The sequence below is a fragment of the Larus michahellis genome, chromosome Z (genome assembly GCF_964199755.1).
Source record: "Larus michahellis chromosome Z, bLarMic1.1, whole genome shotgun sequence".
Taxonomy (NCBI): domain Eukaryota; kingdom Metazoa; phylum Chordata; class Aves; order Charadriiformes; family Laridae; genus Larus; species Larus michahellis.
Window position 1 is genome coordinate 43080234 of NC_133930.1, and position 24308 is coordinate 43104541.

Genomic DNA, 24308 nt, shown 5'->3' on the forward strand with positions numbered 1-24308 from the left:
GAAATAATAAAAAAGTAGTCAAGTTTTATAAGGTTTGTCATTTTGGAATTTTTATTTTATTTGGTACCATTAAACATGTCAAATTTTAGATACGACTATGTATTACTTTATCTAATCCTTAATGTATTGTGCAGACAAAACAAAGTCAAACATGGACTAGTGGCTTCTTATGACAATGGGATGGGTTTGTAACTTTCCCTTTTTCCTTGATTGCAACTCAAAAATCACAGATAGACCTAGCAACATCACCACAGGGAACTCCAGTTCATTATCTGTTTGCATCAGGCATAAAATCAGCTTTATTATAGTACGTAAAGCAAACAACCTCAGCGTTCTGAGTGGCTGCAAAAGATTGTCTTCGTGAGAACTATGTAACCTCATACAAATTATTTATTTGGTCTGACAAGACCTCAGAGTCATTACATAAAATTAAGTTTCAAAGCTAATTGTGATGCTCATGTGACTTTGGTGGTGCATGCTTAGTCTCTCGGAAAAACAGTATTGAAGGTAATAGCTGTAACATTTAATCCAGAAGCTACCGTTCTTGCCCAAAATCCAAGACTGTCAGTCTGTCTATACCAACAGTGCCGGATACAATATTCCAAACCTCTTCTCTATTAACTTCAAAGAGCAAGCTACGAAACCGCTTACAGTATATTTAAAAAACAAGATGAAGTCATGCCTGCAAGAAAATGGCCCTGATCAGTGTAAGCATAACACTGTAAGAACGCATTTGAGAGCAACTGCTTTTATGTACTGTGCACGTGCAGTTCCAGACTCCAAGCATGATTCAGGAAATAAAGGTGACTCACATATACCCCATGTACCTTACTTACATCCTCAACCATATTGATTCCACTGACCGCACTGGGACCCTTCAGGTGGTTCCACTCCCCTTAACGCACTTTGGACGATTTCTTGAGAAAGAGCCAACCATTTTTCCAAACTAAAGTTGCTGTTTATAAACTGCTGGTTTTGTTTCCCACCCTGAGATTTTGAAGTGCTTTACAGCTGAAAACGGACCCATTTCCTGCAGGATGTTTTGCATTAAAAATTTGTTTCTAACTGATGTCACTAAATGGTTAAACAAATAAGAGTTATACACATCTTAATCTAAATTAAAAAAAAAAAAAGTGTAAGCTTTGTGTATTGTACAGTTTTGCCTAAAGCTGATGTAAATTATAACCCTGTTCCCACAGTAACACAGATTATCTGTAAAGCAGTACACATAACTTCTAACTTCACTCCAAATCCACTCTGCCAGGAGCTGAACAAACACGGATCCACACAGTCAGTTACTTGCTAACGTAACCAGCATCAGTGCGTTTTAACGTACCTGAACTTCTGTCCCATCATATTCGAAGGCATGGGTTCAATGCACATTTTGCAGTTAACAAACATGTAATCTGTTGTATACAGATTATACTGGTTGTAACTGATGAAAAAAAAACATTTAAATACTCTAAAATTTATATGTAATGAAAGGTATGTGTATTTGCATATCCCACTCCTACACCTCTAGTGTCAGCAGTAAGGAAAGCACTATGTACGCTTGCATACACCGATTATTCAATAAAGGCACAGGGAAATCTGTTGCAAATAAGAAAACCACTTTCATAACTCAGGTGTGCCATATTAAACCTTACACATAATATCCCCGAGTATTTCATGAATAATGGAGTAAGCACGCAACCGGTTTTCCTTCACATTTTTTGGTCAGGAATTGAAAACAGTCACAGTCGGTTGGCATTCTTCACCACACAATCCTTAATCACATTAAACAATCCTTTAAAAGCCAACTGTGAAATGTTCATTAAAACTATTTAAGTAATTTAACTTACTAATTTTCTAACAGACATCCCCTATATTGCAGTCTTCCAGCAGTAACATTTCAGCTGGTTGCCTCACGCCAAAAGTCTGTTACCTAGTCTAATTTTAACTGTTCTAGTTTAGTAAACTAATCTAGCCTAATTCAACTTAATCTAGTCAAATACCTGATACAAATCAACAGAAACATTTGCATTATTTTTTCTAAATGGATTTTCATTTTCCCTAGTGACTCAACCTTTTTCTCCAAAGCAGCAAACTACACAGAAGACAATAAGCATCTCACCGGCACTTTTACCCAACGTTCCCTAGAACCTTGTTAAAACCTCTGAGTTTTTTACACTAAAACTTTCATGTTAGAGATGCCAGCCATTTTTTATTGCTAAAGAGTGTAGTATTCTTTGAAGCATTAAAAGCTGCTTATCATATCGAAAATCATACCATTCAAGGTCAGAGTGCACATAAATTGCTGGATAAAAGTACAAAAATTTTGTAGAAGTTGAAGAGCTCAATAGAGTTGATACTCACCTTTCAGGTCTGCAGATAACATTTCATACAATCCCAAAACAGGGCAAGTCTAAATCTAGATGAATCATCCAGAAGACTGTGACCCTGCCAGCACAGAACTGGGCACTAGCATGTCATTCAGGATTCTCCATGCCAAATTCAAAACAAAGAAGTATTAAAATATCATTTATTATCTGAAAATGGAGTTCTACTGCTAGGTGTCTGGAGATTTATTACCTTCTTGGAAGCACACAGTACAACCAGCTTCACAGCCCATGCATCCTTGGTCTGTCAAAGAAGGCTTTTAAAAAGCTGTTACTTGCTCAATTAATTTTGAAGTGTGAAAAAGCCGATGTTCTCCTAACACACACCTACTTTGTTTCCTAAAATCATATTCTCGCTACGAATAATCATTACGTCTTCTAACCCCTTGTCCTGGTTTGAGGTAAAACAAAACCAACTTTCTGTTCAGTAATTTTGTTTCTTAGCTAGGCCTCTTCTAACTCTCTGAAGTTTACAGCACGTTGTGTCGAAAACGGTTCGTTCGGAGTGATAGGACAGTTTGTGCCAAGGAATGGTACGCAGAGAGGCTCTTGCTTATACTTATTGCTATAACAACCAAGGGCAGCTAATTTCGTCACTTGCCCCCGTGGAAGCGGAAAAGCACAGAGGGGTCCCACCTGCAGGGAGGAGCGGACAGGACAGGGGACCCAGAACTGACCGACAGGGGTATTCCATCCCATCTGCCCCAAGCTCAGTATAAAAGCTGAGGGATCAAAGGGTCAGCTCTCTTCCTTCAATGGCCGATGTCCAAGGAGGACCCTGCCTGTTCATCTGCCTCTGATCCCGATCCGTGTGTTCCTGACTCTGTCTGTGGAATCCAGTTCCCACCCATCACTGAGTCCACTCTGGGACTTCCCCGGTGCCTGCCAGTGACATCATCCTGGGAGCTTAGTACGGTTTTGTATATACTGTATCTATTTCATTATTTTCCTTTTTATCTTATTATTAATATTTCATTAAAGTAGTTTAGTTCCTTCTAAACTTGTAAATCTCTTTGTCTCTCTTCCTCCTCTCTGTGCACGAGAGGCTGGGGGGGAGCATCTGTCGCCGGCCATTCACCAATTTGGCCAAAACCATGACACACCTACATAGACAAAGGTATAATAAAACAAGACATTATTTCGATACCATCATTTTGTGACAGGATTGTCCCAATACCATATCCTCTGGCCTGCCAAATGCCATTTTGCTCCACTGGTATCTTCCCAAATAATGGTGCAAAGATCTTTTCCCTGGTCTGCTGTTTCAGCATATCCCTTTGTGCATCCCCCCAGCAATTTCGCCATTTCCACCAGCTACTCTCTATCCCTGTGTTCGCAGTTGTAATTTCCCCCTGTCTATCAATCAGGACCCTCTCGCTTTATGCCTCCTTGTCTCCTTCTTGCTGAGTGAGAGTGGAGAGCCTTCACCCACCCTTCTCAGCTCCCACACTCCACTTCCTAAACTTCCAAAACAAGCAACTCTGCATTCCCTTCCAGGTCAGCCCTCCTCTCAGGCAGGAAGGAGGAACCACAAAATACACTCCATTTTTATATTCCAAACCCCTCTTTTCTCAGCAAAGATGACAAAGTGCAGAGACCACTGTATCACGCTGCCCAGTGTCGTTTCTCTGTCTGCCCCCGCCCACTTAGTCTTGTTTTAAGAACGTGGGCACAGAATGTAACTCAGCTGCATTTGAAGATTTAATAGATTATTGATGATTGATTATAGATTATATATTAAAATGTATTGGCAAAAAGGCTTCAGACTGTTTTCACTCCTGGTTGCCACGAACCAAGAGCACATGCAGATTCCAGTACGACTTCTCATCTAAATGGCAGCAAGCTGTTTTGTTTAGACAGCATCCTATTCCACTGGGTGTCCGTGTCCTCAGTCATGACTAGAAGTGTCTTACTTTGTGTTTGCATAGTAAAATGGGGTCCTTATCCATGCGTTAGGCTCTGAGACGCTACTGTGGTAAACACTGCTATCGCTGCCCATGGAAATGCACGCCACATGCTTCGTTCCCTGTGTCAAGCCACCATTTGCATGTTGGCTTTAAGCTCCTTTGCATTCATTAGACATACTGTGACAACATAAGCATCTGAGTTTTGGTTGTTTGGCGTGGTTTTTTTTAGACTACAGAAATTAAATAGCAGTCGTTCTTCATTAAAGTCTCCCAAACTTGTAAGACACATATTTATCATTTAAAAACAGAAAATCCTGCAAAAATAAAATGGTAATATGGTAGAGAAAAACAAATTACTAGCACAGAAGAAAATTATTATCAGTCCCTTTTGCAAGAAAGCAAAAAAGGGCACACTGTGACAATACTTGCACTGAGGAACAATGAGCTCTGAAAGGAACATGATTCTGCCTTCGCCAAATTATAAGCATGTGAAAGGCATATGGTGTGATTTTTGGAAATTCTGAATGCTTCCTCTGCTGTGCTCTCTATTTGTACTCCTGAATGGCTACCTTGTAAATAATACAGAAAAACATAATGCTTCAGCTGACCTGGAGTACTTGAGGTCTGGCAGTAACCCTGCCGTGCACAGGGTTGTAGCTCTGCTTACGAGAATCACAAGGCATGGGAAAGCTTAGTGCTTAACATCCCTCTGGGACACAGTATCCATCCCACCTCGCAGAAAGAGACATTTGTCAATTAATCCCCTCCAGCTCTGGAGTAGCAACAGCGTAGAGACAGCCTGGATGGCTTCTTTTCTCCTGAGCACTTTGGGGGGACAGCGTGACCCTGCAAACCTGGGAAGAGTGTCACAGCGACGCCGTGATCAACACAAGCTCCATCTCCTCTCTCTTTAAAGCGAGAGAGGCTCAGGAAGCAGAAAATGAATATGAATGATAATTCGTTTTTCCACACTACATGTAGCAGAGCACATTCTCATTCACAAGCTCTGCAGCAGGCAAGCTCCAGTTAGTGCAAGACACTCCATCCCACGCAGTCACCTGAGGAACTCAGTACTTCTTATGAATCTCACGGAAAATATTCCCACGTTAATGTATTTACACGTACAAAGGGCAGAGCCTTGCTGTTTCTATCCCAGATTTGGGAATTTTGCAGTCACTCCTGTAGAACTCATAAAGTGCTCCGAATTAAACAGCTTCCATTACAGCCTCTCTCCCAAGAGCATCTTTTATCCTTAAAATCCAGATATACACCTCTCAGTGTGCCCCACAGGAACACTATAAATAGGGATTTGAGGATGAATGGTCCCACAAAAAAGCCATGGAAAGCATCTCCTGCTTCTCTGAGGGACTGGACCACATCAGCCAGCCCCGACTAACCGTAGGTCATCGCAGCCCCACTTCAGGCATTTTTGATCCCATACTGTAAACCAGTAAACCTGAACTCCAGTACTCCTCAATCTGGCTGTAAAACATTCGTATTACCTCTGTTTAATTTTTCACCAACTACTGCTGTGCTCTAACTGCCAAACACTTCACCCAAAACCCAAACCACACAGACCAAGAGGGATGGAAAGCGACAGGCGATTTTTACCTCCATGCACCCTCATACTTTCTTGGGGATAAAGGCAGTTGCTCAACATATGACTTTATCATTACATCTTGCAACATTTTATTAATTGCCTCATGATCAGGGAAGTGTTCCAGAATTCGCATAATAAAATTTCTCATGCCAGCTAGCCCTGGGACGTACCCAGTGCACAAAAATCAGGCTTTTAAACACGTTTCATTCACTTAACAGAAAACACGTTACATGCCAAATTTGTAGTCATAGTTCACATCCTTGTATGCAGTCTTCACCATTTGTGGTGTCCTTACATAAAGAACAAAATTAGACTACCAGCATATGCTCTGTTACATTTGGGCCATTAAAAAGGTGAGGGATGTCATCAATATTACAGCAGCTCTGGCACCAGTTAAAGCTAATCTGCGTAGATGAAGGAGTAATCATTAAGGCTTTACAGACTCACTTTCCTCCAGAGTGTCAAAAATCCTCCCCACATGCCCTCAAGTGCTGGAGTTTGGTTTTGATCTCTGATTTAGCTGAAAGATGTGTAAAAGCAGGCACAACATTATCCACTGACTAAGTGCCTGAGACAGCCCTGTGTGCTGTTTATTCCAGTGAGTGCATAAAATATCTCGCGGTCATGAAACGTGTCAGAATGATGTTTACTTTGAACAGAAATATACAATTGTCTTGTTCATAAAGCAGAAAGCCCCCTCTCGGCAAGAAAACTCAACTCATGATATTTCTGCAAAGAGATACTGCTACAGGAATCCCAGTGCACCTTTGGGAGGACAGCGCTTTCCCTTTTATTTCCCTTCTTTTTTAAGCATACATTTAGCTGTTCTATTTCAGGAATGCATGGGAAAGGCTACATAGTTCAAAATGAGAAAAACAACATTCTGTAGAAGCAGATCCAATTTTAATTACAAAGCAATATCAAATCTGTATCGACACAACAGGAAAACAGAATTTGTTAAACCGGCTCCCCCCTGGATTCATAACCTTTCTTCACCATTCAGCCTGCAGGATAAAACACTCAGAATTCTCCTCCAGCACACGTTTTGGTTTCTGCGTAAGCAGTGAATCCTCTGGAGAGAGAGGAGGCAGAGAAAGGCTGGAAAATGCAATTCTTTCTGTATCTCTCAGAGAAGTGCCAAACATTATGTAGGGCACAAACCAGCTCTGCAGGTTCACCATAAACAGCGCTTCTTGTCTTCTCTGAGTACTGTCAAGCCAGCAAATTAGGAATTTCAAAAAGGATTTACATGTCACTGTGCCTACCTGCTTGTTCTTTAAAAAAACAGAAACTGAGGGGGGGGGGAGAGGGGAGGGCGAGCGGGGCGGGTTGGGGGGAAACCCACTTTGATGCAGGGAACAGAAAAAAAAGAAGTTCGCTCTTCAAGAGATTACCTGTGCGGCCAAGCCTGAAAGCAAAGAGGTTTGCTTCATAGAGAAAAAGGGTAATACAAATAACACGAGTAATACTGAGACAGGCAGCAAGTAAGAGAACCACAGAGGTCAGTTTGGGGTGGGAGAGGAGCGAGGACTTCACAGGTGTAACTAGCAACCTGGACATCAGAAAAAAATATATTACCTCTTGGGCCACACCTGCCAACACCTGGCAGAGTTTTCACCCTTCCTGGAGTACCACCAAAGTTCAGCCTGGCAAAGCCAAAGGAGGGCACCAAAATCACTACTAGAAACCAGTGACCTCAAAATGACCAAAAGCTCCACCTGTGGATGGTGGGGAGAAGAAGAAAGAAGGGAAGCCACCTAAATCCACATCTGCATCTTCCCTTTTATTTCCTAATCAATAAAAGATACAGCTAGCCAGAGCTCTTAAAAGCAAGTTAATGGAAACGCATTAAATGCAACGGAAGCTTTTCCATCCTCAGAATACCAGCTATATATGGAAAAACTGAAAAAGAAATACAACTCTCTTGCTGGTTTTGGATTACAATGATAGCTCTGATCACAAAGCAACAAGAGCATAAATATTCACAGAGTCAAAAAGAACTATAAAAAGACAGATGTTGCCGCTATGAATACAAAAACATTCAGTTTGTGTCTTTTTTTCCAGGACACAAGATATCCACTGAACTATTTATCACCTCATGACAAAAAACTATGTATCATGTCCTGTAAACAAGACAGGATGTCTAAATAAATTCTAGCACAACAAAAAATTAAAAGATGTGAATATTCATACAGAAGAGTATGTTAGCGGTGCTAAGAGGTTTAACAGGAAATTCAACTAGGGAGGAAGGGAGGTTTAGTTTTCAAAAATTATTTGTTTCCTCACGCTATATGAAAACCCTTGCAGGACACAGAAACATTTCCATTATTCCTGAACGACCCCAGTATCATGGAGGATTTCACATAACAGTGCAACTGTAAAGAATGGGCAAAAGTCTACACTATAAAGACTGAAAATGCTGGATCTCAATTTAAAAATACATAAATTCCATTAAGGTTTTGAGAAGGAGAGAAAAAAATGTAATATGAGTTGAGAGGGGTCAGCCTAGCAGACCATGAAAATAAAGATTTTTCTGATTTTAAAATCAATGAAAGAAAATTAAATTGGTAAGAATAAATTAGTTAATGAGCAAGAAGGTGAAGAAACTGAAGTTACTAAGGTACAACCTGGTTGTTATAAAATCTGATCACTATAAATTGCAGTTAGCAAAACAAAGACATACAAACAATTAGGATACTGTAAAAGCCTTCCAACTATACAGACCGTTACAGGTAAGTTACAGGCTGTATACAAACACACAGATATACACATTACCCTGTGCAGTCAGTATATTACCAAGAAAAACAAAAATGTAACAAGTGAGTCAAGATATTTCGCTGAGCCAGTAAACTGCAAAAGATTACCAAAAAAAAGAAAAAGAAAAATATAGCATGCAACTTCAAAAACCAGTACTTCTAGTAATCACTGTCCAAAGACTAACTCCAGATCATCATCAAAATCATGATCAAAAAAAGCACCTTGAGTGGGAAAAAAAGCCAATGAGACAAAAGTAAGCAGTGATTAGCATGAATCTGTAACAATTCTTTGAACATTCTCTGTGAAATAATTACAGGAATCAGCAAACCAGGGAATTATGTTTATCAATAGACCTAGATTTCTGTTGTGTATCCAAAAGTGTGTTGCCCCACTTCCAAAAAAACCCTTAGAAATCCTAACTTAGAGGTGCTATGAATACAAGCACTGTGAAAAGGACTAGAAACTGGAGGTGTTAAGAAAAGGTTAATGAAAAATAGATGCAACTGGAGAGTCAGACGATGGCCTCAGAAGGGTATTGTAGGAGTCTGAGTTTAGGTACAGTATTGAAATATTCATCCACGATGAAGAAGGAAGTAAGCTAAGGGCTGCTGAAAAGCAGGAGCAGAAATCAAACTCAAGGGGTCTGCAGAGAGAATTACAACTCTATTTCCCCTCCTGACCCAATCCAACACAATCCCTTGCGGTTCTTGGTACATGCCTCTAATAGAGCATGTAGATGACAAGTTATTTACACAAACCAAACTGCAACAGAGCTCACCTCTTGACACCTTAAAGCAAATGTGAAGTGAAAAATAAGGAGGGAAAGAGATTAAAGAAGTGAATATTACCTTAGTGGTTGGGATCATAGTTTTATGAACTATGAATTCTTTCCCTGGAAAAGAGTTTCTAAATAACAGAAAAACAAAACAGAACAAAAAATGGGTGCAAACACTGGAAGGGTGCGATCAACGCTGCCATCTTCTCTGTAATGTACCACGTAACTGCTGAAATCTCTACACAACCGGAGTCTTGCTCTCTTCCCCACACGTACCAGCATCCAGCTCCTGGAATTTCTTCTTCTACAGTTGTATTTTTCCCCCCTTTAACTCCATTAAAACTCAGGCCAACTACACGAATTACTTCACGCGGTCTCATCATCACAACATGAATTAAGCATTCCCTTACTATGTTTTCCCAGAAATTACACCACAAACTCCTCTGTGCAAGTTACAAACCAGCCTCTGACGCTAAAGAAAGGGTCAGGATGAAAATTGCTACTCATTTGGTGCGTGTAGCCCACACAGAAAAAAATAACCAAAATTGTCCTGAACCTGTGTATTTTTCATTTTCCACTTAGATGTGCCACTCTTTTTGCTTTAATGCCCACAAGCCAGCAGCATCGTGCAGCTTGGGGACTGACGATTCCTGCTCAAGTCTTCTCCATTCTGGTGGCTGTAAAGTACCAACTGCCAGACTGTACGAGAAAACTAATCCGGAAATCCTGGCAACGCGAGTGGATTCTCCAGTCAAAACAGAAAAAGCCTCCCTAGATCTGCACCTAGCAACTGGCAGGGGCACCGCAAGCTGCTGGAGCGATTTTCATGTGAACAGCTGAGTCTGCACGCTGAATCACTCACGGCACCGTCTGTAAAAGCCTCTGCTGTTTCCTTCCTTTTCCCAGGATGGAGCTAAAGGAAATTCACACAGAGCAGGGGCAAGCGGGGCCAGTGTGCTTGCTGCACTCCACCTATTGGCACACTGAACGTCTCGAGATAAATCCTTCAAGTCACCTAAATTCAGTCTGGCACGGCATAGCTTCAGCGTTCAACTCGCACCCCGGGTAACTGTCCCATCTAACCAAGAGCAATCACCACTCTGACTGTAAAGGATTATCTTTGTTACCCAATTTTAAAGTAAGGGAGTGAAAGTGAAGAATCGGTTGTCTTTTACTCTGAAAACCCTAAAGAAATAGGATTAAAAGTATGTTCTGTAGCATCTTGGTGGCGTGCACAGCACTCCATAGAGCATCTCACCTACATTTTTGCAATTAGTGTTCAAAGAAATAATGACATCTAATTTCTCACTCCACTACAGGGCTTGGAGTTTGTGTCTCTAAAAATAAAAACAAAAACACACCACCAACTGATGTCCTGATGCCGCAGCGTACTTATGCATTAGACTCTGATGCTAAGAGCATTCAAAAAAAAAAAAAATGAAGACTCTGTCATCCCAGAAGAGATTACAGGTTCAAATCCAAGATTACCGCCACAGATCCTAAACACAGCTATTTTGTAAGCACGTACTAAAACCCATGCTACTCCTAGTTTAACTACCACCAACTGTTTAAGATGCTCCACACAATACTTCAGATTTTCCGTTTAAGAAGGACAGTGTTATGAACAGTTACCATTTCACATGTTTTGGTATCAGAACTATAAAATACATCCTTAGTATAGATTGCGCGCATATTTATTTATTTATTTTTATTTGCATCAATACTAAAACAAAATAATAAATACTAAAACTACTAAAAGTCTCCAAGTATTTTGGGTTGTTGAAATCCACCATCCATGCTAGCAAACTGTTAGGGCATTGCCTGACAAACATCCGGTCCGTGCCAATTAGCATTCTTGCTGACCAGTTCCCAGGCATCGCCTGGCAGATAGAAGGGGTCCAGGAACCATTCCCAAAAGGCATTTCACACGCAGACACTCTGTTTCGGAGACAAAAAGGTTTCACTAGCCTCCGTGCCCGGAGACAATACAAATACACCATTACAGTCTGAACTTTTATGCATCAATTTCCACAGGATTTCACCATTAACTTGAAACTGTTTGTGACCGATTTTTTGTCTCTGTATATTTAATAAATTATTAAGTCCTGTTGTACATTCTCCTGATACTGTTTGGGTTTGGGGGGAAGAGGGGATGGATTGTTTGTTTTCGCTTTGCAATCCCACTTCTTTTTTTGTTTCTATTGCAGTTACATGCAAGATCAAAAGAAGCGGGCATACAGACTGACTGTATGAAGAAAGTTTTACAGACTGTTGTCAGAAATACCCCAAGTTACCTTTGCAATATGTGCCCTATTATGGTAAATTTACGTATTACAACATCAGGACAAAAAATGGCCTGGTGCAAATCTTGATTTGTTTCGTTTTTTTTTTAAAGCACAATTCTCTTCCAAAGAGGGTAGCTTTTGGGGAAGATTTCATTCTGAGATAATAATGTTTGCAGGGAGCAAAGCATGTCTTCAATCCAGATTGTTTACTTCTTCCTGGGGTTTAAGCAAACAAGGGAAAAATAACAAGTGTTTTTAATGAAGATGTTGACTCATTTAACATTTTTCCAAAGGAAGCCTTTAAAGAGCAATCATTTTGCAGCCACTTAATACCTACATTTCTTACTGTAACTATCTGGAATGGCCAGATTTACAATTATTGCAGGAGTTATTTCTGTTTGCAAACCTTTCTGGTGAAAAAGGGCTCATGGTATATAGCCCATAGCTTCTCATTTCGGCTGAGAAATGTTATACATATACTCGACCTTACACAGATTGGTATGGTCCATTTTAACTCAAGTTTCCAGCATTACTTTCAGTCAGGGGAAATTCTTCCTCTAAATGTAACAGTATACTAGAGTATCAATGTTCATGCTTCATCCCTGGGTCCTCCTTAATCGAGTTTCTCAGTAACTTCCATGAACAGTGACCACGAATAGGATGGTTACTGTTCACACTTGGCCTACTACTGCCGTAACTAACCATGAGCTGGAGAACAGCATCTATCTTGACAGCATATTCAAATGGCAAGAGCGGATTATCAACACACCTCCATCAAAAGCATTGTGTTAAACCCCGAAAGGAGAAAAACGTGAACGCTTTTATGAACTGTATGCCTGTAGCTGGAAAGGGTAAAATAAACTGACAGCAGAGGAGCGAAGGAAAAAAAAAGAGTGGTTAGAGCTTTCTTTTTATTTTTTTTTAGTTTAATGCCAGAAAGAAAAAGATTTGGAAGTACTTTAATTACTGCTGAATTATTACGGTTGTGTTTTCACTGTCAGACAAGGAATTAAAACAGAGTGAGAACAAGATAATCCGATAGGAAAAAAAAGATGATTTGTAAGGTCTAGAAAGGGTCTCTGAGACGGCAAGGCTAGGGAGGGAAATGAGGCTGTATTTAAACAAACAAAGAATGAAGGAACAGACAAGCAGCCTCAGCTGAAGGAAGAGCTATGAGGAGATATTTTCCACATGCAGCAGGGAAAGACACAGCAGAAGTCATCTGGTGACAGCTTGACTGTAACAGGAAAAGGAGAGAAAGATTGTCTGGATATGACGAACCTTGCCAACAGGTTGACATTATCCGCACCGGGCAGTGGAGGGAGAGCGCAAAAAGAGGGCAAGAATAAGAAGAACACGCAGAAAGCCGTTTTCAGGACGTTTGATTTAATGAGCCAAAATACTCAGAAGGACAGAGACCTGCGCTACAGAAAACAAGCACTTTACCGACGAAAGAATTACTCTCCAGTCCTCCCAACCCACCTGCTTTTTTTGAGGGAGAAGAGAAAAATCAGCTGCCATTTCTCCCATTCTTTAACCGAAGTGTTTAAACCTTGAGTTTTCAATATATTGCCAGTTTAAGGGCATCAGCAACAACCATACAGGCAAAATCCAGACTCCCCATTTCACCTTCCCATAGAAAAGGCACTAATCTCTTCTTTTGTTAAAGGTAATTTCAGGAGCACTGATATACGTCATTAAATCATTCCTGACCTATACAGAAAAGTCGATCGAGGCAAATACAACCAAAAAGTGAAAAAAGAGTACTTCCTCACCAATGATCCATTTTGGCTCTAATCTTAGCCCAATTAAATCTGCCAAATAATTGCTTCTCAGCTGCCTCCTATATTAGATTTGTATCAATGCACTGAAGATGCCTAGACCAGGGGCCACATCTCCAGGCGCAAGAAGACGAATCCTCATGGGGTGCCAGAAGCCCTTTCCAAACGGAAGGGTGTATGAAGTTCCTGCAAGCCGAAAGCACCCACTATCTCACAGGAGCCACCGCCCACCTCATGGGATCAAACCGGCGATCTGCAGTTTGGAGATCTAAGCTGTGCTGCATTGTATTATCGATTCTCCAGTTGCCTTTTATTGTTACTACAGCTCCACCCCTACTGTTCAGCCGGTGTCCAAACATGCACGACAATAAAGAATGTAAAAAATTTTATTCAAAGCTGTAAGAAAAATGAAAGCTGGGTATAAGTGAAAAGATTATACTCATATTTTAAATCAGTAACTATCCTTTCAGCTTGTCCTCATTAACTAGCTAACTTTATCTAAGGATACCTGCATTTTTCATATTTTTTTTCTCTACACTGCAGCACCAGGCCTCACCAGTATATTGAAATACTTATCATCTACACTGTCGGTATTTACTCAAATACATGTTCATCTTCAACCCCGGATCAGGCAAGTCCTTAGGCACACATCTAAGTTCGCTTGCCTTTGTTTACTAACAATCGAAACATAAATTACGATGCCAATTGCAACACACAGGAAATACAGAGTTAAAATGAAAGGCAAGAGCATCGTCTTTACGGTAGAGAATTTACAGATTTTGTTCATTAATCGGACAACATGCAAGTGTGGAAAAAACTAATTCAACATCATTAATAAGATTTGTCCAACACAAAAGCAGTTCAGCTGCAGTTTAGTAGATACTGGATAAAATCCTGCGTAAGCCAACTTTGTAAGCATTTGCACTTAAGAATAACAAGAAAGAACAACAGAATTTGTGAATTGGTAGCAACACATAAGTATTACATATAGATATATGCCTTTCCCCTACCGCAGATATAAAAACCAATGTGAAGCAAACACTGAGCTTCACAAACACTTACCAAAATCTGTCAAGACAATTAATTTCTTAATTTGTAAATGCGAACACCCTAGTACACCTAGAACACCCTAGTAACTTTCTAGTAGCACTTTCTATTCCTTGTTTCCTTTTCAGCCCTGGAAGGAGCTAAGAGCACACCCATAAATGCTATTAAAAAGAAAACACGTTACTGCGAATTTAATCAAGCACATGAAATGCCAACAGAGGTAGCTTTAACCCATAGGCTTAGCTTAATTAGAGAGGCTTCTCATCTCTCGCCAAGAGTACCTGGTGTAACTGTACAATTCGAGGCTCAAGCACGAAGCTAGGAATACAAGCCCTTATATACGGTTTCTAAAATGTGTCAACAGAGCACGGCACAGAACCCACCCTAACTTGCCTCCCCTTCCTTATCTCATCTTACTATTTTGAACCGTTACAGCACCATCGCAGCAGCTCAAGGCGCTCGCTGGTTACGGTTCTGACATCGCTTACAGGATAAATATAAATTCACTAAATCTCCTGCCTGCTGCCTACATAATCCCTTAACCTTTCCCTTTCCACAGCTATGGTTCTCCGTTGCCTTCTCATCTCTGGCCTCTCTGCTCTTTCCATTTCTCATGCTGCCTTCCCTTTCCCCACTTATTTTTTCTCCAAATTGCCAATGTTCAGCATATCTTCACAGTGAGATTCACGGACACTGCTCTTTTACCTCACAGCCTGCTTCAGCATGTTGTTTTGTTTTTTACACTTTAGTGAGGGATGGGAATTTTAAAGAGAGCTCTTTGGTTAACAGATTTCTATTAAATTTAGCATCTGCCTGCAAGACACAGACCAAGCAGAAAATATTAAGCAACAAGGTAGGTTTCCAGTCATCAATGATGTGCTACAAAAACAACTAGACAGGACAGTGTATGTCACATTTAAAAGGAAAAAAAAAAAGTCAAGCTAGCAAAGTATTAGCCAAACTACAGATAGTAGTACTCAAACTGCACAAAAACTGCTCCTGAATTAAGATTTAAAAGACACAAGGGCATCCTTCTTACACTATTTGACAATCAGCAGCAGAAAGAAATGAGACTTCTTGGATTTTGTCACCCTTATTTTTATTCATGCAAAAGAAGGTAAAAGGTCTAAGAACAGACCACGAGTAAACCAAAGCTTTGCTCTGCTTGTTTTCTTCCTGATTCCTAAGCCAGTTTTTAGAAATTATGTCTTCTCCTTGCTCAAAAGCTGGACACACACTGAAATTCAAGTTTGTTCTTTTAAACGACAATCAAATAATCACTTAGATACAAAAAAAAAAAAATCAGTAGCGTAGCCAGGTGGTATTTTGGGGGATACCTATACATATTTTTGTTTGGGAAAGCTCATACAAAGCAAAACCTGTGTCATTTTAAAGGCCCCGTTACTACACAATTGTACATATGGGCTGAGGAACAAGAAGATCCAGTCATACAATATTTTTACAGAAAAACAGACAGATAGCAAAGTTCACTACCACTGTCAATAAGCTCCAGCTGAGAGAAAAGCCTCATTCATGCCAACCTTACCCCCAGTTTTGCACAGCTGGACCTGAACAAGCTCAAAGAGCAAAGTAAAACTTTTATTAATTTGAAAATAAAGTAATACATTAAATGTAGCGGTTTTGAGAGTGAGCTTCTAATTTTGTATTAACCTCATATAGACAAATAATTCTAGAGTTATAATGGTTACTAACGCATATTTACTCATATTTTTTAAAAATTAAAGGAACAGTAGCGTGCTCAAGAGTCACTTCAGTTAAACAAGGTATACTGAAGCCCATGCCTAATTTAAAGCATGCCAGTGGCACCACTGAACCCAAGGTGTACTTACGTATTTAATAACAAAAACTCTATGACAACAAGACCTTGATGATTAACTCTGCTCACAACTGCAATAAGCACAAGTAATCTTACAGAATAAGCCAGGAAAAAAAAATCCTTATTATTTAAGATGTTTAGGCTATTGTTACTAAAAGGTTAATTAGATGCGTGAAGTTTTCACATGAAGCCTGCAGAAACAGGAGTAAAGTGCTCGTTATGTCAATGACTTAGAAAATAAGTATCTCATTAGCACCTCCAGAAAGGAGGTCTTCCTGCTGCTCCAGACGCATTTCCAATAGTTTTGAAGACCTACTTCCCCCACTGCCCTCTTTCAAGCCTTGATTTCGTGCTTTGTCGGGCAGCGTGCACAAGCAGGTCACCTCTCTGCCGCACATGTGGGAGCGGACAGTGCCCACTGGCCCTTCAGGCTGTTTTTCGTAACCTCTCCGTTTTAGCTGTGCCATTACAACTTCACCCTACTGTTGGCTGCAAGACTGCCCGACATACGGGTCCCAGAGAGGCTCCACAAACAAAAAAAACATGGGAAAATAAATGTCATCACAAGAATTAGTTGCGCATCCCTTGGGCCCCAGCCCTGTCCTGTGTCTGTCACCACTTCAGCCAATTTGCAGTCACGAAGTCTCTCAGATGAGGAGGACGACATGCTGAATCCCGACCTTTGAGCTGCAAACCTAGCCTTGAGCGACTTGGTGACCTACATGGCAGCTGCACGGCTCGATAACTAGTTGGCTGGAGTCTGCGAATGCATGATTCATCTCTGATTCTCCCCACACCACCCCATATGCTGTCACTAGTCTGTTTGCTATAAAATGTAATTTCCAAAAGCGGGCTCTATTAGCCTGTTGGCTTGCTGAAACACTGCCTTGAAAGAACTCTAACAGTAAAAATTTATTTTATTTTCCTACATAAACACTACAAAATTGACACAGGGAGGAAAAAAAAATTTACACATATGTATCTAAATACATCTGCTCCTGCTTACCTTTCCTAACACTACCTCCCAATGTTCTAGCTGAGTAACACACAATTCTGGTTGCAGATTTCGTAGCACCGAAGATCTACAGAGCACCCACAAAGATTTTAGCTAGCGGACATCTCTGCACTGAAGAGGTACTGGGGCCCGCCAATACTAGCCCATGTGGGCAAGCCAACTGCTAGAAAGATATACTTGAAAAAGTAGGATCTGGCAAAACTTAGCGCACCAAAATGCAGCAAATCATCAGCTACACATACAACACCTGCAGACTAGCTGCATACCTCCTCTCCTCTCCCCATGAAAATGCACAGCTAGAATTTCAGTCGTCACCGTTCTCCGCTGCATCCCCTGTCCTTAAGAGACTCTGTTGGCATTTCTCAGTGCTGTAGAATTAGGCTTTCTTATCCTCTTAATGACCAAAACACAGCTGTCCAACATGTTCCAGCTGGCACAACCCTGGCATCTCTGCTGTTAACCCAGCAGCACATCATCTGGGCTGTTCTGTCCCGCTGAATACGCATCTATATGCATATATACAACTAATTCACAACTTGGGGGTTTTTCCCATTCAAAAATAAAATTGTAGCATTGTGAAAGCTCCTTGCAAGTTTTGTCCACATTATGAAGTTCAAATACAGATCTGATCGAGAGGCTGGCTGAAGGCAAAAAGTTAAATGGGTTGGGATTTGTTAGTCTCATGTCTTAACAGCTATGCACATACAAGAGGATAAACAAATTATACAGCTAAATTATATCTCCTCTGTATATGCAGTGATAGGTAAAGGGTAGCTATCTATAGATAGGATTAAGCAGTTCGAAGCACGTGGCACAGAAAAGAGTGACAGGTTAAGTCAGAACCATGAAATGTCATCATTAATTGCGTGTTTCTGCTGAAGTGACCAAGAGCGAAGTAGTTCCTCACACTTGGATCTGCATTTACATGTTTAGAATTTCAGCACCTAATACCCTATGGAAAAAAAAAAAAAACAGCACCTATTCCTACATTTTAAATATTTTTAGTCAAGTGTGCGGACTCAGGAAAACAAGTTCTAGATGAGTTTAAAAAAGAATCCATTTTTGAGGATTACCTGTAGAACTGTAATAGTTAAATTTTAATAGTTAAATTTTCAACTGTGGTGTAAACCACTTTTCCCCCGCATGCATTACAAGTGGAATGAGCCACAACAACGCGATACGATTCAACTGGTTCTGAGCTCATTACTGCACCTTGCACAATGTCACACCTAAAGTAATGACTGTTTTTTTCTACCCTGTGGGCATCAAAGGGCATACTCTTAGCACATGTAAATCTGTTGAGCACTATAAATCTACAGAGCTATAATGACACCATCTCAGGTTCTGACCTCAAATTCATCATTGTTTAAAGAGACTAATGTTGAAGGATGCCAAATAAGTTATGCAAAGCTTGCATTCAGCTCCAAGAAAAGAATCTGAAGGCCATTCTGCTGCTTACCTATTAAAGCTATGATCTCATAACCACGCTATTCATTAACAAGAACACTACAATGATATAGGTACAAGGCATTTCAGTAATTTCCTATTACGTCCAGGCTACATGCTGTTTGAGTGTAACTAGTACATAAATACAGACTGGGAGAGGAGTGGCTGGAGAGCAGCCCTGCAGAAAGGGATCTGGGGCTGCTGGTGGACATCAGGCTCAATGTGAGTCAGCAGGGTGACCTGGCAGCCAAGAGGGGCAACCGCATCCTGGGGAGCATCAAACACGGCATAACCAGGAGGTCAAAAGAGGGGATTGTCCCACTGTATTCAGCCTTGGTGCAGCCTCAAGTTGAATACTATGTGCAGTTCTGGGCCCCATAATTTAAGAAGGATGTGAAGGTATTTGAATGTGTCCAGAGGATGGCAATAAAGCTGGTGGAAGGGCTGGAAGGCATGTCCTGTGAGGAGTGGCTGTGGACTCTGGGTTTGTCTAGTTTGGAGAGAAGGAGGCTGAGGGGTGACCTCCTTGCTCTCTACAGCTTCCTGAGGGGGGGACATGGAGAGGGAGGTATCTTTTCTCCCCAGTATCCAGTGATAGGATGCATGGGAATGGTTCAAGGCTGCACCAGGGGAGGTTTAGACTAGACATCAGGAAGTATTTCTTTACTGAGACAGTGGTCAAACACTGGAATAGGCTTCCCAGAGAGTTGGTCGATGCCCCAAGCGTGCCATTGTCTTGAAAAGAGGCATTTGGACAATGACCTTCATAATATTCTTTAACTTTTGGTCAGCCCTGGATTGGTCAGGCAGTTGGATGAGATAACTGCTGTAGTTCTCTTCCAACTTGAACTATTCTATTCTATTCTATTCTATTCTATTCTATTCTATTCTATTATTAAATGGCTCCTTTGGAACTAATAAAAAACAGAATTTGGTCCAAGCAAAAACACAGCTTGCACCTTATGGCACTTGATTTTTTTCAGCCACAGTTGTACGTACAAGACCACCGACTTGATTTAAAGCTGTGGATATTTCATACTGCCAGAGAGACAGAAAGACCAACTGTGAGTGACAAACAACTTCCTAAAAGACCACTCGCATCTTCCAACCTGGATGCCAAGATCATCTCAGTGATTCTATGAGTGCCACGGAAATTTCAAACAGAGTAATTTGATTTGTAATGCTTGCAGTTTAAGAATCTATAAGACTTCCATAATGCATCAGAGTTTGGGTCTTGTTAGGGGACCTAAAATAGCCCTGCTTGCACCCACTACAAACATTGCTGCTCCCACCAGAAATTCACGGATTCCTTACTCTTTACCTCCTTATCCCTATTACTTGAAGGAATAAAAAGGCAGCATGTAATTAGGAACGGGGACCACAGCAAAGTTGCGGTCTTTCCAACTGCACGACTACTATTGCTGAAAATCCTTCCGTAAGTTATCTCTCGCCTTAAATTAGGAGGAAGGGGGAGCAGCGTTTCATTGCGAACTCTGCCCGCTACCTCTGCTTCCCGGCACCGCACGCCGCGGGCCCGGCTCCCAAGCCAGGGCTTTCCCGGCCCCGCAGAGCCGGCCGGTCTCCTCCCGACGCCCCCTCCCCGGCACCAAGTGCCCACCGGGGCGCTCCCTTACCGCCCCGCGGGGACGGGGGAAGGCGCCGCCGGAGTCTCCCCCGTCGCCCGGTCGGGCCACCGCCCCCCGGGGGCGTCCGGCCGCAGCGAGGGATGCCGTGCCGGGGCTGCCGGAGCACGGCGCACCCCGCGGCTCCGGCGGCGGCCGGGCGGGCTCCGCGCCGCGCTGTGGCCGTGGCTGATGTGGCGCAGCGCCGGGAGGCGGCGGAGAAGCCGCGGCTGCCCGCGCCGCAGGTGCGCGGAGCCCCGCGCAGAGGAGCGGGGGGCCGTGCGGGAACCCGCCGCCGCCGCCCCGGGCCCTGCCACCGGCTCCGCCGCCGCCCGAGCCCCGGAGCGGTGGTACCGCTGCCCGCCCCGCCGCCGCCGCCCCTCTCCCCGCCGGCACCTGGATGTGGCAGGAGATCTCGGAGTCGTCCAGCAGCCGCACGGTGCATTTCATCTCCGGGCTCAGCGACCTGATGCTGGAGCTCCGGAACCGGATCATCCCCGCAGCCCGCCCGCCGCCGCCGCCGCCCCGCAGGCAGCCGCAGGGGGCCAGCCTGCAGCGGCGCCCGGCCGACCGCCGCACGGCACGGCACGGCGCGGCGCGGCACGGCGGCGGCGCCGCCCCTCAGCCCCGCGGCGCCCCGCTGCCGCCGCCGCCCGCCATCCGCCCGCCCGCCCGCCCTCCGCGGCTGGGGCCGCCGCTGCGTCAGGCTGCGCCCCGCTCGCCGGCATCAGCATCCTCCTGCGCCCGCCCCCGGCACGGCGCGGCATGGCCGCCCCCACCTGCACCACCACCCCTCCCGCCGGCCCGCTCCCTGCGCCCTTCCGCTGCGCCGGGATGGGGAGGGGGGAAAGGCAGCCCCCCGAGGGAAATGGTCAGGGCGCCTTGTTTGCCTGCCCCGACGCAGGCGGGCTTTGGCTGCTGTTGGGTGCTCCCGAGCCGCTGGTACTCGCGTGGGAGTGCCCCCGCTGTCCCGCAAAGTGGGGCGGGGGGGAGATGGGGTGGACGGGACAGACACACGGACATCCCCTCGGTGCCGGCGGGAGGGAGGTCCCCAGGCTGCCTGCCCGCCCAAACGTGGGTCTCCGGGGTGTCCCAACACGGCCCGACGCAGGAGGGACACTCTGTGAAATAAATAAATAAATAAATAAATGTGGGGGTTTATATCTATATATAGAAAAAATAAAAATTACCAAAGAAGATGAGCGCGCTCTAAGGAAACAGCAGAAAATATAATGCAACTTCATGTAAGAGTGCAAGTCTTGGAAACTTGTTTCCTCAGGGAAAAAGAGTGGTCCATTCCGGAGGAGCAGTCTCAACCCCTTTGTTGTGCACGTGGGAAAGAAAATACAGCAAATAGTCTGGAAAATGTAGAAAATAGTGGCTTCACTGTTACTTTCTCCAGCCCAGAAGGCTATACACATTTGTGCAAAACCTTCCAGGAAGCAAGCAGTAAAGTTGGCCAGCCTTGAAACAGGGATCAGCACTGTGTTGAAAAAGGAGCACTTCCTTTGACAGTGTGAAATGAAAAACAGCCAGCGCAAAATGGGATGTGACTGAAAGTCTACATAAAGAAAAAAAAATACTGGCAGCCGTGCACGAGGTGTATTTCAATCATTTTGCCTAGTTGTCTTTGATCCCCTAAAAACACCCATATTTTGAAAATAGTTCTGTGTGAATGCAATGTTCTTTTGAAAATGCAATGGAAAAGCCTGTGCGCCGCTACTCCTGGAAACCCTTCCTTTGGCTTTCTGCTGGGCTGCTAACAGCAGGAAATACAGACAACCACAAACAAATGAGAAGTATATAATGCTCACTGCTGTCAGCTAATAAATATACAAAGCCCTTTAATGTGGAACATAAAAGAAAAACTATAAGTATATGCTTCTTGTAAATGATAAATGCTTCCAGTTGCATGGTGAATAGCGAAGCAAACCAGCAAGTACTTAAAACAGATTATTCACCTCAATAGCCAGTCAGCCCACAAAGTATGGAAGAAGGTCCTTATCAGCAGAGACACCAGTTGTAGACACCCACTCATTAATAGTAAAATAACCGGTTTTGTCCTGCAGCATGGGAGCTCAGTAGAGGCAGGATTTCAGCCCACGTGTGGATTGACTCTCAGGCGACACAGATTTTCCTGCCTACAGTAGAGAAAGAATCTTTTTTTTTCCTAAGCCGGATATCTTACTTTTGCCTTCAGTCTCTGCAGCATGCCTTTCTCCATCCGAGAGAGGAGCTGGAAGAGGGAGCTGAGCCAATGATGGAGCTTTAGGGAGCAGATCAATGTCTGCTCAGCTGCTGCCAGAGGGGTTTTTGCTTTACTTTCAGGACCACGTGGAGACGGATGAGCTTCCCAGGAGTTCTCAGGGTGATGACTGAAGCGTGAAATTCGCATCTCCAAACTGTTACACAGCAAGCGTGAACCGTTGTGTACCAACAGCAGCGCACCTGCAGGAGCACAGCCCTCAGCAGAATTTTACTTGCCTGCTTTAAAGACAGGTCACTCATGTCTTTTTGACACTTTATTTGCTTCTGTGATACCCTGTACCACCTAGACTGGAGGTGCCTGAGAGCTCTGTGAGACAAGTAACAGGTTTCTATGTTTTAGTTACCACAGAAATACAGTCATCACTAGCACAGAATACAGCGGCCACCTAGCAGGAAGTCACAAAATAAATGAAATGATCAAAAGCAAATACTCCACCCCATAGGAAAAAAAAAGTAAACAGACAATGAAAGCAAACACTCTTCCCAGTTGGAACAGCAGGATGTAAATCCATCAGATGGGTTTTGCATGAGATATTAAGACTGCCATTCCTTCCTTATTCAAAAAGCATTATAGGCCTTTTTTTTCCCTACAAATAGGAGGCTCTTAAATGTCTCATACAATTATGAATTATACAGAAAAACCCACAAATGTATTTCAAAAGCCATTTCAAAAGCCTGACTAAGTGCACTCCTTTTTGACATATCTTGGAGGTCAAACAGTCCTTATGCAGCCAGCATTTGGAAAGATCACCTGAAAGGTTCAGGAACTAGCATTAAATAGTATGGCCAAATTAGAAAACACAAAGCAATGCATAAACTCAGTTCAGTTACCAGTAGATGCTGAACTGATGGAATATAAAAAAGTACACTGTTTGTACACCGTTTGTACACCTGTCTACTGTCTCAGTGGAAGGTTATTGGGTACTGCTATTGCTGCCGACACCGAGTCATGGTGTGGAAATGTCTGTCCAAGCACTGACCTGGCTTCATACTGCAGAGCTTGGGAGATCTGATGGGGCGATCTCAATACCAGGTAATTATGGCTGCAAGAACAAATGCTGGTGGGCAGGCACATGCTTGAAATGTGTTTGAGGTTCACCAGTCTCAGGACTGTCACCACTCAATGCAACAGCCACGTTCTCAGTCTTTGTTCATCTCACTGGTCAATGAACGGATTTGCTTTGGGCTAAGTACATCTGGATGGTGTAAGGGACAGCAGCCTATACTTCCTATTCACCTAGGAATTGCTGACAGATATGAAGTTACATTCAGGGATAGCAGGAAGCGCTAATGAGCTTGAATAGTACTTTGATTTCTGGACAATTCTGCATGGGGCGAAATTAGAGAATATAGTAGTCATAGAATCATAGAATCACAGAATGGTTTGGGTTGGAAGGGACCTTAAAGATCACCTAGTTCCAACCCCCCTGCCATGGGCAGGGACACCTCCCACTAGACCAGGCCGCTCAAAGCCCCATCCAGCCTGGCCTTGCACACTTCCAGGGATGGGGCATCCACAACTTCCCTGGGCAACCTGTTCCAGTGCCTCACCACCCTCACAGTACAGAATTTCTTCCTAATATCTAATCT

At 43.0% G+C, this 24308-nt stretch overlaps 1 protein-coding gene across 2 annotated transcripts in view; it reads right to left on the reverse strand.

The window, feature by feature from the left end:
* FRMD3 (FERM domain containing 3) overlaps positions 1–21042 on the reverse strand; it is a 139668-nt gene extending 118626 nt beyond the window's left edge. Inside the window, exon 1 of one of the 2 annotated variants that reach the window (XM_074570364.1) lies at positions 20847–21042. In XM_074570364.1, coding sequence (XP_074426465.1) covers positions 20847–20945 — 99 coding nt within the window. In that variant the 5' untranslated portion in view covers positions 20946–21042. The remainder of the gene's footprint in view (positions 1–20846) is intronic. The other variant, XM_074570365.1, reaches the window with a different exon arrangement.
* Between the last annotated feature and the right edge of the window lie 3266 nt (positions 21043–24308).